This window comes from Camelus dromedarius, chromosome 3 (assembly GCF_036321535.1).
Source record: "Camelus dromedarius isolate mCamDro1 chromosome 3, mCamDro1.pat, whole genome shotgun sequence".
NCBI lineage: Eukaryota > Metazoa > Chordata > Mammalia > Artiodactyla > Camelidae > Camelus > Camelus dromedarius.
Window position 1 is genome coordinate 104244064 of NC_087438.1, and position 13105 is coordinate 104257168.

A 13105-nucleotide genomic window follows, 5' to 3' on the forward strand; every position below is an offset into this window, starting at 1 on the left:
GGGAAAATACTTGCTTACAAACGTAGTAAGACTGTTGGCATCAGAATCTTTATACTTCAAAGTTCTCACAGTTGAAAAACAAAAACAACAGAATTCAAGCTTAGTTCCTAACGTGCTGTGCAGCTTTGGATGAGCACATCTGGTCAGATCAAGGTGTTCCTTGTTCTCCTTTAATCATTCTGGTGCCAGCATTTTGGGGAAAAAACAGAAGAGCAATTTCCCCCCCAAATATTTTCTTGGTTTTCAAGTTTCAAAAAGACTGATTCCAAGTAGCTATTTCCAGGCTTGTGGTCATTTCTTTGTCCCCAACAAAAACTACTGATATTAAAAATAATCTCTGAAAATATATCACACTTGGAATTCTATATGATTGGTCTATTTACAATCGTATTTCCCACAATTGAGTCTGAATCTAAAAATACGAGCAAATCGTATGATTCCCTTTCAACATCAACAAGAGAATATTCTTTAGTATGAGACAACTTCTGATTTCACCTTAGCTACTACAAGTAAAATGTCCTCTCATACCATATTTCTTTTGCTAAATATGATCAGTTAGGGAATTGGCCGTGAACCAGGAAGCAGAGCTAGGAGAAAAACTCTCTCTTGTCCTCACTGAGTTTCAAACTGAACTAAAAGATACAGGGCGGGGAAAAAAAAAAACCCTCACAGATTCAATCTTAATAGCCCTCAGTAATTAATTCCATGATCTTAGGTGATTTGCATGTTTTATCTCAGTTTAGCTCTAGAGCTAAAATTTACTGCGTACTTCCTAGGCATCAGTCATAGGTACACAGAGATCTATGTTCTCTCACATTATTCTCACAATAATCCAGCACACATGCTGAACACTTAATACATATTGGCCATTATTGCTTTAACCATGTGAAACAGCTACTGTCACTTCCATTTTATAGAAGAGGTAGCTGAGGCACGGAGAGGCAACACTTCTCAACCAATGTCTCTTGGTGGCAAACTGGAATTCTAAGTAACAGTAATGATGTAGCCGTCAACTTATCCGTGCTTGTCCGGACATACTGGAGATATTATGTCACATTCTTTAGGAAAAGGGAAGAATTCAGAACAAGAAATGGTGCCAATGATTGAAACAGAATGACTGAAGTATTTGGGGATGCTTATTAGCTCTTGGAAAAGAACATAGGGAAGCCTGGGAGAAGGCAAAGAAAGCTTTCTCTAAATATCTGAAGAACTGTCTGTATGAAAAAAAAAAATAATCCTCTGTTTCTCTAAGGGAAGTAAAATGCCTTGACTTTGGTTACTGGTTTGAAGGAACACACTCATTCTACTTGCAATGACATCTTAGAACAACAAAACCCTAAGGGCAGGAACCTACAGGATCGATTAGAGGTATTTTCCAAGATCCCTCCGAAGCAGCACTGTGGCTAATTTGTGGGAATGATCTAATGAAAATTTGGGGATGAACTATCCGGAGGGTAATGGACTCCTTATCATTGCAGATGTTCCAATGCACATTAGATGACTTCTTGGCAGGTACGAATGACATAAAGGGGGTTGAGACGTTGTATGCATGGTAGCACCAGATGAACTTAGAAGTTTTGCCCAAATCTTAACGTTTTTGATTCTATGTCATGTACAGTGTTTTTATTGCGTTATAATACAGCTAGACGACAAAATCTTGACTAAGGGCTGTGACCAGTCCTCAGAGAGCCCAGTTTATTAAGAGATCCTGCTTTTGTGTGTAACTGCTTGTTCAGTCTGGATTTGGGGCACAAATCTCAAGGAAAAAGAAAAAGAAACCTGTTTTTAAGTGCTGTGTGCTCAGGAGGAATTGAGCAAAACAACTACCAGGAAAAAAAATCCTTAGGTCATTTTCCTTCTTTTTTTCCTCAGGAAGCACTTAGTAGGAAACCAACAAAGTAACTTACAAGAAAATAGCCAAGCTCTTGCCTTTTCTCCTCCTCTTAGGATATGTGCAATGAATTTCGGAGCCTTCTGAAGGATGGAAATCTTTTCTGCACTCGAGAAAATGATCCCGTGCGTGGCCCGGATGGCAAGACCCATGGCAACAAGTGCGCCATGTGCAAAGCAGTCTTGTGAGTGCACAGATGACGCCCGTGCTGTGGGCGGCTGGGCTGGGGAGGCAAAGAGCTGGGAAGAAAGAAAGGCTATGTTGTGTTTGTCCTTTTCTTACATATAGAAGCAACAGATGATGACCGGTAAAGCACTTTTAGGTGAATCTTTCTTTATAAAGTCTATCACAATTCTAGAAATGGGTAACCGATGGCTAAGTTATCACACTGTGTTCTGCGTTAGTTTTGGGGTGGTGCCTACCAAGAGATCACGATATTTTTCTTGATAAAATTCCAAGCCCTTGACTGTAAGGTGGATTCCTTCTCTGGGTTACCCTGTGATTCCCACTGGGAAGAGCACACACGGATTTTACTATCAATCTAACTCCTCTACCTCAATTTTGAAAATGTCACATTTTAGGAAATGGAAAATAGCTCTTTACACACAGTTTGCGAGTGTGCCCAGAATATTTGTCATTCAACAGTTACCTGCTGAACATCTACAGTGTATGATTATACAAAGATGAATCAAACAGCCTTCCTAGAAATCAGAATTCACTAGGGATTAAACATGGGCATAAAGGAATACAATACAAAGGAAGAACTGCTAAATGGAAAGTGAGGGACATAGGGTGTCATGGTGCTTCAGGAAGGGGAGAGGTAACAGAGTTTTATGAAGGGATAAAACTGTACCTTGCACTTTGGATAATATGTGAACAGCACAGGAAGGACTGAGAAGAGGGACAAAGGAGAGGTAAAATGTAAAATTAAGAAAACTGGAGAATGTGCATAAAAGAGCAAACCACTTTGGTTTACTTAGAATGCACTCATTTTGCCAACTCTGAATGCCAGATCAAGAATTTTGAGGATAATTTTATATATAATGGGGAGGTGCTGAAATTTTTCAGCTTGGAGAGTAGCATAAAGATGGTTCCTTTTGGAAGATCCATATGTCAGCAGTAGAAAGGAGAAAAAGAGAAGGCAGGGACTAAAACTGAGAATGCTGCTGGTGGTTCCGGGGGCACAGTAATCAGGACGAGGGAGCCAGCACAGAGGGTCAGTGCATCAACATGGGAGACACGGCGAAGGTGAAAGCAGGGTTGTGCCAACAGCTAGGTGAGCTGAAGGAGAGGGAGCGGGTCGGGATGGCTCCAACGCTGTGTTCTTTGTGAAAGACAGAGGATCCAGGAGGGAGAACACATTTGGCAGAGAAGATAATTATATGGGGACCTCCTGAATATGAGGTATTTGAGAGAAATCCGGCTGGAGATTTCCCATGAGCATTTATGAAATGCTAGCTAATTGCTCACCTAGTCTTGCTTGCGGTTGTGTAAACACTGGTTTTCTTTTACTGCCCTAAGAGATCTTCCAGGCAAAAGGACTCCACATAATTCACTTTTCTGTTTTCAAAGAGGGCATGCAACGTAATAGATGTTCACCGAATGCCGGTGAATTCCATACAAGTTAATTTTGTCATAGGATCAGAAACTCAAGAGAAATGTGCTCCCCTCTCTGTAATGTCATTCCCTACCTCCCACTTTCTAATTTCCAGCCAGAAAGAAGATGAAGAAAGAAAGAGAAAAGAAGAGGAGGAGCAGAGAAACGCCGCAGGGCACGGCTCCAACGTCAGGGGCGGTGGAGGGAAAGCTCAGGTGAGCAGCCTCGAATTTCCATAACCAGAGGGCGCCGCTCACTGACAGCAGGGCCGCAGCAGAGCCCACAGTAAAAGCCTCCGCGTGTATTTAGAGCTGAGCTGGAAAGCATCCTTGGAAGAACAGGGGGTTTCCCTTTAAGACTATCGGGTCACATCTGGGCAAGTTTTAGTCTCTCCAGGGCTCATTCTGACTTATTAACTTATGACTTATGAAATAATTAACATGACGACCTTATCCCAGTCTCCTGACTCCTCTGTGTTTTTTTTCCATCTACCTTTCAGGCCAATAATTGATCCTAGCAGAGCAAGTGGTGCACCTGTGTGGACAAGTTCCACATCAGCCTCACGTGCTGCTCGTTTCCTTTTATTATTTTCTTTCCCTGATTGTTCCGAGGCAGGATAATATGGCGAAAGGGCACAGCTTTGGGGGTTAGACAGTTTTGGGTGTGATTCTGCCCTTGCCACGTGGACAAGTGAAGCAGTGAACCAGTCACCTCATCTCACTAAATTCTAGTTTCTCTTATTTAGCGGTCCTCCTACAGGGATACAATAAAATCACTTAGGCACGTGTTCAGCACATTTCCTGAGGCATTTTCAAGTGTCAGCATGACAGTGTTGCATGTAGGCCCCGTTCCTCGGGCACGTGAACACAGTGCCTAAGATCACAGCCACCTTATTTCTATTGTTAGGACCTGGGGAGACCAAGACCATGGCTTTGCCTCCAGATCTGACACAGGCCCAATATTGGCCTTTGCTACATTGTGGCCTTTCTGTCTTCCCCTCTTTTCTCCTTCAGGAGGCTGAGTTCTCACTCTCAAGTGACGGACTCGTTAAGACCCTTTTATCTATCTTCTCCATAATTTGCTCGAGCCTAGTCTTCCTTGGCATTTTGCGTGATTTATGCCCTCTCCCAGCATTTCTTCCTTCCCTTCTACCTATACCGGAAGTCAGCAGGTTTTCTTTTTTTCCTGTAAAAGGCCGGATAGCAGATATTTTAGACACTGTGGGTCACATGGTCTCTGTTACAACTATTCAGCTCTGCAACTGCTGTGGGAAAGCAGCCATAAATAATATGTAAATGAGTGAGTGAGGGCGTGTTTCCAGTTTTATGTATAAAACTTCGTATGTAACACTAAAGCAGGACAGATTAGTCCTGTAGGCTACAGTTTGCTGACCCTTGATCTACGCGATTAAATCCCAGCCAGCTCTGTAATTTCCCTGTTGTAGACCCTTCAAAGCAGCATTATAACCCATGACAACTGACCTCTTAGAACATGGATGATTCCAGGCCCTCTTTCTCCGTACACAGCAATCCCTTGTAAGAGGAAAGAGACATAAACTTCTTCCTCATATTGTTTAACAAACTAATACCAGCACAAAAGATCATATCATCCAGGAGGTCTGCTCTCTTCTCCCCTTTCAGGACCAATGTGCTGAGTTTCGGGCAAAAATGAAAGATGGAAAACTCAGCTGTACTCGGGAGAGGGACCCTGTACGGGACGCAGACGGCAAATCGTACAACAACAAGTGTACCATGTGTCAGGAGATCCTGTAAGTACTTTCCTCAACCTGCCCATGTCTGAAAGATAGCTACATATCCCTCCTGCGTTAGGGGCTGTTTCTCATTGGTTTATAGCTCCTTTCATGAAAACTATCCTTTTTGTTAATTCTCGAATATTACCTCTTTCTCTTGCATCCCCTAAGGAATGTAGGCTTATTCTGTGTTGTCCTGAGAATGTGAAGTAAGACTAATGGATGAAAGTTACAGGGAGATAAATTTGGGTACAAATAAAGGAGACTCTGAGATGACTTGAGTTGGTCTGCCTAGAATATCTACCTTGTAATGAGGGAGCTTGCTAATAACCGAGGTGGCCATCTGTCCCTGGGAGGTGGTCTAGGATACATAAACTCTAAGGCCCCTTCCAATCCTGCATGTGTGTTAGCAGGATGACCACTGACTCTTTTCTCTTCCAGGCAAAGAGAAGCAGAGGAAAAAAATAAGCATTCTGGCTACAGATCAAATGAGACTGAATCAGCATCAGGAAAGGTGAATCTTTAGGTTTTGGCAAGAATGGTCTTTCTGTAAGTCAACACTTGACTATCAAAAATGTCAAAGAGGGTGTCAGTGTTGCCAGTCAAGATCTTGCCCTGAGAAGGTCTGAAGTCATCATTAATGTGAATATCACTGGTAACTTGTTCAGCTTAGAGATTTAACACCAAATGGAAATCTTTCAGTCTAACACTTTACAAATTACTTTTATGAATAGTAGTCTATTTAATTATCTCAACAGCCTGGTCAAATAAGTTTTTTTTAACCTTATTTTATAAATAGGGAAAATGAGGTTCAGCCTCAGTAACTAACTTGCCAACAGTGGCTTAAAACCACCCAAATTCATTATCATACATTCCTGGAGTTCAGAAGTCCTGACTGGGTCTCACTGTGTTAAAACCAAGGTATCAGTAGGGCTACTTCTCTTTGTGGAGGCTCTGGGGAGGACCCATTTCTTTGCTTTTTTAACTTTTAGAAATGCCTGCATTCCTTGCCTTGTGGCCACCTTTAAAATGAGCAGAGGCCAGTTGAATTTTTTTATGCTGCATCATTCTGACACTGATTTTCCTGCCTTCCTGTTTCACTCATAAGAACCTTTGTGATTACACTGAACCCACCCAGATAATCCAGGATAACCTCTCCATTCTAAGGTCAGCTGATTAGCAAACTTAATTTCTCTTTGCCATGTAAGACTACATATGCAGTTTCTAGGAATTAGAACATGAACACCTTTGTGGTCCATTAAACAACCTCCCACAGCAAAGTTAAGTCAAATCTTCAATTCTCAAGCTCACTCAAATACTATGTGAAAACAACCATTTCCAGTATAATCTTTCTTTTCAGGATGTATGTGATATGTTTAGAAGTCAAATGAAAGATGGAAAACTTATTTGCACCCGAGAAAGTGACCCTGTCCAGGGTCCAGATGGCAAGACACATGGCAATAAGTGTGCTATGTGTAAGGAAAAACTGTGAGTATTTTTTCAAAAATGGGCCTCTAATTGTGAACCTTAAGGTAAATAATCATTTCTCATCAATTTGAGAAAATGAGTTTTTGTTTTTTAAAGCGTATCTAGTAATTAATGAGGTGTTTGTTCACTTTGTTTGAAATGTTTCTTCCCATTTTTCCCCCCTAAGGGAAAGGGAAGCAGCTGAAAAAAAAAAGAAAGAGGAGGACAACTTGAGAAATACAGCCGAAAATGACGATGAAAAACAGGTAATGTCGGTTAGACATCCTTATACTTAAATTTGGGTGGTTGGTTGTAAGATTGATTCATTCAGCAAGTATTTATGGAATGCCTACTCTGTCCCCATCATTGTGGACTTAGTGAGAAACAAGCAAGACATGCCAGATCTTCAAAGAAATAGCACGGAATTCAGTGCCCTAAGAGCAACTCTGATGCAAGTACCACACATTTGTAGGAACAGTGGCAGCTGTCAAATTATTGCTGGTGTCAGATACATTTTTTTCCTGAAGTTTTAAAACAATTAAGCAAACAGATTCCAAAATTACAAACAAGAAAGCAAATATCAAAAACTTGGAGGTCCAGATGATAAAGTCTTGACTTGGCATTCTAGTGCCATCTTGTGCTCAACTTGGGGTTTTAAACATAATGTTCAGGGCTTTACAACACCGACACACAGACTGTGACACAGCACGGTCTCTTCTAATCCATTTATGGACTTCAGATAAAAAAGTAAAATAGTGAGAATTTCCCCAGGAAAGTTTTCCCATGAATGAGGCAACTTTTCATCAGTTCTATAGTGACTAAACAAACTGAAACACTAAGAGTAATTATCGTTTTTAAAAAAATATGTTGGGAATATCTGACGTGCATTTGGGTAGATGAAGGGCTTTGAGAAAAGACTGTTGTACGACTTCCAGTGATCTCTACTGGCCATCTATTCGATTTATAATCTTGGTTGATTTTTTTTTCAATTTTTTAAATAAATATTTAAAAATTAAAGATTTTTAGGAATTTCAAACAAGAAGATAAAACTATGTATGTATGTATAGAAAATACCTAGTTTTTTTGTGCATGTGGCAAAAAGAAAGCTAGTCTGATCTAATATGCAAAGTAAAGTGAGCTTTCCAAAGCACGTGCACCGTCATATTGAAACCCACCCAACATCTATGCAGTAGGTGGTACTGTTCCAATTCTACAGGTGAGAAACTCAGAGAAGTTAACTACACATAGATAACAAATAGAAGAGCCAGAGATTTGTACCCATAGCGAAGGCTGCAATGCAGGCGAGTGCTGTCATAAACATATGTGTATGCGGTATTTGGGGTGCCTGGAAAAAGAATTCTAGAAACTTCTAAAAATGACAGCTTTGAGATATTTAGTATGGTGATCAGGTATTCAATTCCAGAGAACTGTAGAAATGCTGCAGACAAAAGTAGGTCTGGAGTCATTCACGGGTATCACAGTTTAAAGAAAGGGAAACTACAGTCTCGGTTACAGTGCTTTTTAAGGTGCTCCTCTGTAACTCTGCTTTGGCTCTTTGAGGTTAGGAAGGAAGTTTAAGACAAACTTCTTTGGATGTCCAAAAATTCCAACAGAGGTCAACGCCTGTGGACCCTGTTCCATTGCCTTCTTTTTTAAGGTTCTTACTTTTCAATAAATGAAAAGGGCAGCTCCGTGTCCTCCCTGATGTATAAGAGTCTTCACTGCCATGTTAAGGCAAAGAAGGAGAGACGTAGAGCCTGGTTGTTAGCAGGTTTCTGATCACAACCCCAACATTGACTCTAATTACTTACTCTCTCTGAGCCTAATTTTTCTCATCTGTAAAATGGGGATAACGAGTGTTTTCCTTACAGGTTTTTTAATGACAACCAAATGAAATGCATTAGCGCACACAACAAAGTGCCTGGACTATTATACAGATTTGGTTTAAATTTTTTTAAAAAAATTTGTTCTCGAGGAATAAAGCTAAAACTTTACATGTCTATATGTCTTGCCAAAAGAGTGTCTTTCAGTTCTTTCCATGGCTTTTTTATGTGTGGAGGAGAGTAGAGGTGCAGGGAGACTGGTTTGGGGTTCAGCCTAATGAATATTGTATGAAAATGGTACAAGCTGCCTGAGGTGGCAGTGCAATTCCATTGTGGCAAGATAGTTATTTGAGAAGGATGCTACGGAGAGGAGTCAAGCTTCTTAAACAGACATTGAGTACAGGGCCTTTAAAACACATTCTATCTCTAAAATTTTATTTTCTCTAGGTTTTATTTTCCTCCTCAAGTGTTGTGAGCTTATATCTAATCAACCAATCATGTTTTCAGTTTTAAAGATCAGACTATGATAGTAACATCTTGCTTTGTTCCTGTTGGCAGGATCAGTGTCATGAATTCCGGGACAAGGTGATAGAGGGAAGAGGTCTTGCCTGCACCAGAGAAAACAACCCTGTTCGTGGTCCAGACGGCAAGATGCACGTCAACAAGTGTGCTATGTGTCAGAGCATCTTGTAAGTGAAGAAGAGGTCCATCAATCAATTTAATATGTTGTGTCTGTTTGCCAGAAAATAGTTCCTCTTAATCTAAAACTTAAGGCACTTGGCTTCACACATTAAAAAATATAATAATGGCGCCCTACTTGAGAAGAGAACAGTAAGTTTCCCAAGTACTTTCCTAAGGAATTTATATTTTGATGATGAGAAGCATAATAATACCTGGAGCATCTGGGACAGGAAGACAGCTGCTGGGTCATGCCAAGATCATCAACTTTCCAAAAGGAAGCTTATCAGAAAATTAACATGGGGCAGGCCGGGTCACTGTGCAGAGCCTCAGTCCCTCTTGTATATAAGAGACTAATAACTATGCAATACTGTTTTTGTAGGGATGCGAAGAGAGAAATTTTTTTAATGTTTATAAACTTTAAAGCGTAACTATGTAAAGAACAATCCATCCTGGAGAGCTCCATTTTAATTTAATTAAAAAATTGAAAAAGGAGAAATGAAGCAACTTCTCTATATGAAAACCATAAATAGGAAAAAAGTAATGGCCTTTTAAATTTATATAATTCTGGATGACAGGATAGTAACTGGATTTATGAAAGGTGATAGCATTACCACAGATGTATAATGAAAACGCCAACAATCAAAATTCATTTGGTAAAGTATCTTAGATTTCTTTTCAGATACAAGAAAACATTGTTAGATACTGTAATGTTTAAAATTGGAGAAATACTTGGTTAAAAAAAATTGGACGGAAACTATGGAAGAACTACCTTATCTTTTTTTAAATTCTGCAGTGAGCGAGAAGCTAATGAAAGAAAAAAGAATGAAGACGGAAGATCAAATGCAAGGCCGTCAAATGATGCAAAGGTTATTTCCTAAAAGATACGAAGATAACTATTTTACTGTTCATCCTCAGATTCCTGCATTCTCCTCCACTTTTTGGATAATAAAATTGCTAATCTTCTGTTTCAAAGAAAATTGATTTTGCCAATCTTATTCACTTTGGGTTATAATGAGATTTATTTTCTGGTTTCGAAGTTTATCGTTTTTCTCAATTTTATAGAGACTTCTCCTGCAGTGTGTGTCGAATATTGCTTTAGTCTCTCCTCTTTGGGAGAAATGTGGATTGAAAAATAGTAAAATTTTTTACCACCTCAACTGCATGCTTGCGTCTGACACTTTAAATGTGAAACGAGGCTTTGGGTAGCTTGTTGACACTGACTTTAATAATTCAGGTAAAATAAACAAGTCTCAAAGCCTCCCCTTTGGTGTCTCTCCTTGATGTCCTTTCCATTTTCTCCAGATGGCTCTCTGAGAAACAACGAATCAGTAGCAGCATGCATGAAGCTGCCTTTTCTATTTGCTTATCAAGACCCCAAGGAAGACATCTTCAACCAGTCCTCTAAGAGTGATGATCACATTTGCAGAGTTAGATTCCTGTGAGATTGTCCTTTGGTCAAGAGTACATACACCTCATGTAGAAAATGGGGGAAATGAAGGAATGACAGAAAGGACGAGAGAGACGAGGAGGTCTATCAAGTGTTGTTTTGTGTTTCCCTACATTTCCAGCACCAGAGCAGAGAGGTTCGGAATGAAGCGGAGGATGGGAGTTTAGACAGTCTGGGTGTTCCTTGGCCTCCACTGCCAGGATGAGTGCAGTGAGTCTGAGTCCAGAGCCAAGAGAGGGCTTCCTGAAACCAACTTTGAGAAAACCACCAAGCCAAGAAGGGAAAAGCCATGCCCACTGCCCCTTTCTCATTTTCTAGGATGAGTGCAGTAACTTCCGCGAGTACGCGAGGAACGGCGAGCTTGTGTGCACTCGAGAGAACGACCCCGTGCGTGGTGCCGATGGACAGTTGTATAAAAACAAGTGCTACATGTGCAGAACTATCTTGTGAGTACGAGGATCCTGCGCCCCCAGCTAGAGGGGGAACTGCATTTTTAGAGACTGTTGATTAAATAGACATGTGCTCATGCATCCATGGGGGCCTTGAACCAAGTCTTTAGATGCAAGGCTCTTAAGTTAAAAATACCTGCTATAAGAGAAAGCAAGCTTGGACTGAAGACCAAAAATCCAGACATGAGTTCCCACCATGATATTTACTAGCTGTGTCACTTAAAAAATGTTTTGTATTTTTTTAACTCTCAGGTTCATAGTTACAGGAAGTTGTTCCAGATCTTCATTCCACAACTAGATCAGACTCAACAGAGAAGTCAAACATACACATACACACACACACACACACACACACACACACACACACACACACACACACAGATTTTCTATCTCAAATTTTTATACGTCTGGAGTCAGGGCCTCCACGACTAAGGAATTTGTTATTTTAGAAAGAGTTTCTAGTTTATTCTGATGAACAACCATATTTGGGGACCAGTGGGTATGGCAGATGGTGATGATGATGGTTGTGGAAAAACACTATGAAACACAATAATAATAATCAATATTTTTTTTTAGCTCCTCATAGTATGTTCCTTGAGGTAGGAATTACCAATACTACCCTCTTTTTATGTTCCAGGAAATCTAAGTTCAAGGAATTTAAACCACTTGTTCAAGGTCGCACATCTATTAAGCGACAGGAGTGCTAAGCTATGTACTTTTCTTGACATGTCATCCTAATCATGCTCTCACTGAATGTTCTGTGGTTCCATCGTATTTCATTAGAACTGCTTAGCTTTCCCCTGGAAGTTATAGGAGCTAGCCTTTTTAGCTGTAAATTTAAAATACTTTTGTCTTCTTCTCTAGTCGAAAAGAAGCTTTGGAAATGACAAGCATTCAAGAAAGGCCATCCCATGTTAGATCTTCTGAAGGGGAAGGCAATCCAGATTCCTCCGTTAGGTCTCTGGTAAGAACGGCGACTTCTAAAAAGTTACTTAATTCACTTATTTTAGGGGGCCTGTTTGCCACTTGCTCTCCATAAACCTCATTCCATGTGAAGGTCAGGGAAAGACTGATTCAGTGCAGCCTCAAGTCCTTTGAGGCTTAAATGGAGAACATGCCTAGTAACTGAGAGAGTTCTGGGATTATTCACTGGCGCATTACTCTATGCTCTTTGAGATTACTGGCCTGCTCCAAGCGAATTTAATACACTTTTGAAATTTTAAAAAGTGGGTACATAATGAATGTGACTTATGGCAGATGTGGTCACATAAGCAGTTAGGAGCCTCAATTCTGTAATTTCAGCAGACCAGAAAGGCTCCTCACCCAGCTGCCTCTCACTCCCCCTCTAAACCAAGTCCTTTTTCCAACAGCCTGGGACACTGTGCTAAACATATTTATACTTGGAAAATTCCACCAATTAGCAATTCACAGTAGTTCAAACTTTTTATTTAAAATGTAGGCTGATGGCCATCAGTAACGTGTACCTTGGTGTCACTGAACCTAGTGGGATTGCTTCTTTAGAGCTTTGCCAAAGTCAAGAGTAGAGAGAAGGAAAGAGGATACGAGAGCATAAGGATATTCACTCACGAAGTACAATCTCAGATTGGGCCCCAGAAGGGAGCCTCTGGCACCTAGTCTGATGACCCAACAAGGGAGAAAGACAGGTATAAAAAAAATTTTTTTCTAATTATTTTTCCAAATCAAATAGAATAATAGATGAGTTACACTAGCAAAATGTATACTAATTACATATTTCTAGTCAATGAGGCACTACACTAGGGATCCCTCAACATGGAGGAGAGCTGTTCACACAATTTTACCCTACCCCTGGCTTTACTGAGCTATAGTTGACATACAACACTGTGTAAATTTGTGTACACACACTGATTTGCTCCCTTTAAAGACTGCAAAATGATTACCACTATAGTGTTAGCTAACACCTCCAGCACCTCACATAATTACCATTTCTTCTCTGTGGTGAGACTACTGGAGTATACCAA

The 13105-nt window shown here is 40.3% G+C and overlaps 2 protein-coding genes across 2 annotated transcripts in view; one reads left to right on the forward strand and one right to left on the reverse strand.

The window, feature by feature from the left end:
- Positions 1-13105, forward strand: part of SPINK5 (serine peptidase inhibitor Kazal type 5) — a 62788-nt gene that overhangs the window by 38922 nt on the left and 10761 nt on the right. Inside the window, exons 21-30 of the mRNA XM_064484420.1 lie at positions 1948-2075; positions 3604-3703; positions 5129-5256; positions 5680-5752; positions 6599-6726; positions 6893-6971; positions 9087-9217; positions 10003-10075; positions 10975-11102; positions 11970-12069. Coding sequence (XP_064340490.1) covers positions 1948-2075; positions 3604-3703; positions 5129-5256; positions 5680-5752; positions 6599-6726; positions 6893-6971; positions 9087-9217; positions 10003-10075; positions 10975-11102; positions 11970-12069 — 1068 coding nt within the window. The remainder of the gene's footprint in view (positions 1-1947; positions 2076-3603; positions 3704-5128; positions 5257-5679; positions 5753-6598; positions 6727-6892; positions 6972-9086; positions 9218-10002; positions 10076-10974; positions 11103-11969; positions 12070-13105) is intronic.
- The window catches only part of LOC105097008 (uncharacterized), a 269473-nt gene that overhangs the window by 20269 nt on the left and 236099 nt on the right, over positions 1-13105 (reverse strand). The window lies entirely within an intron of this gene.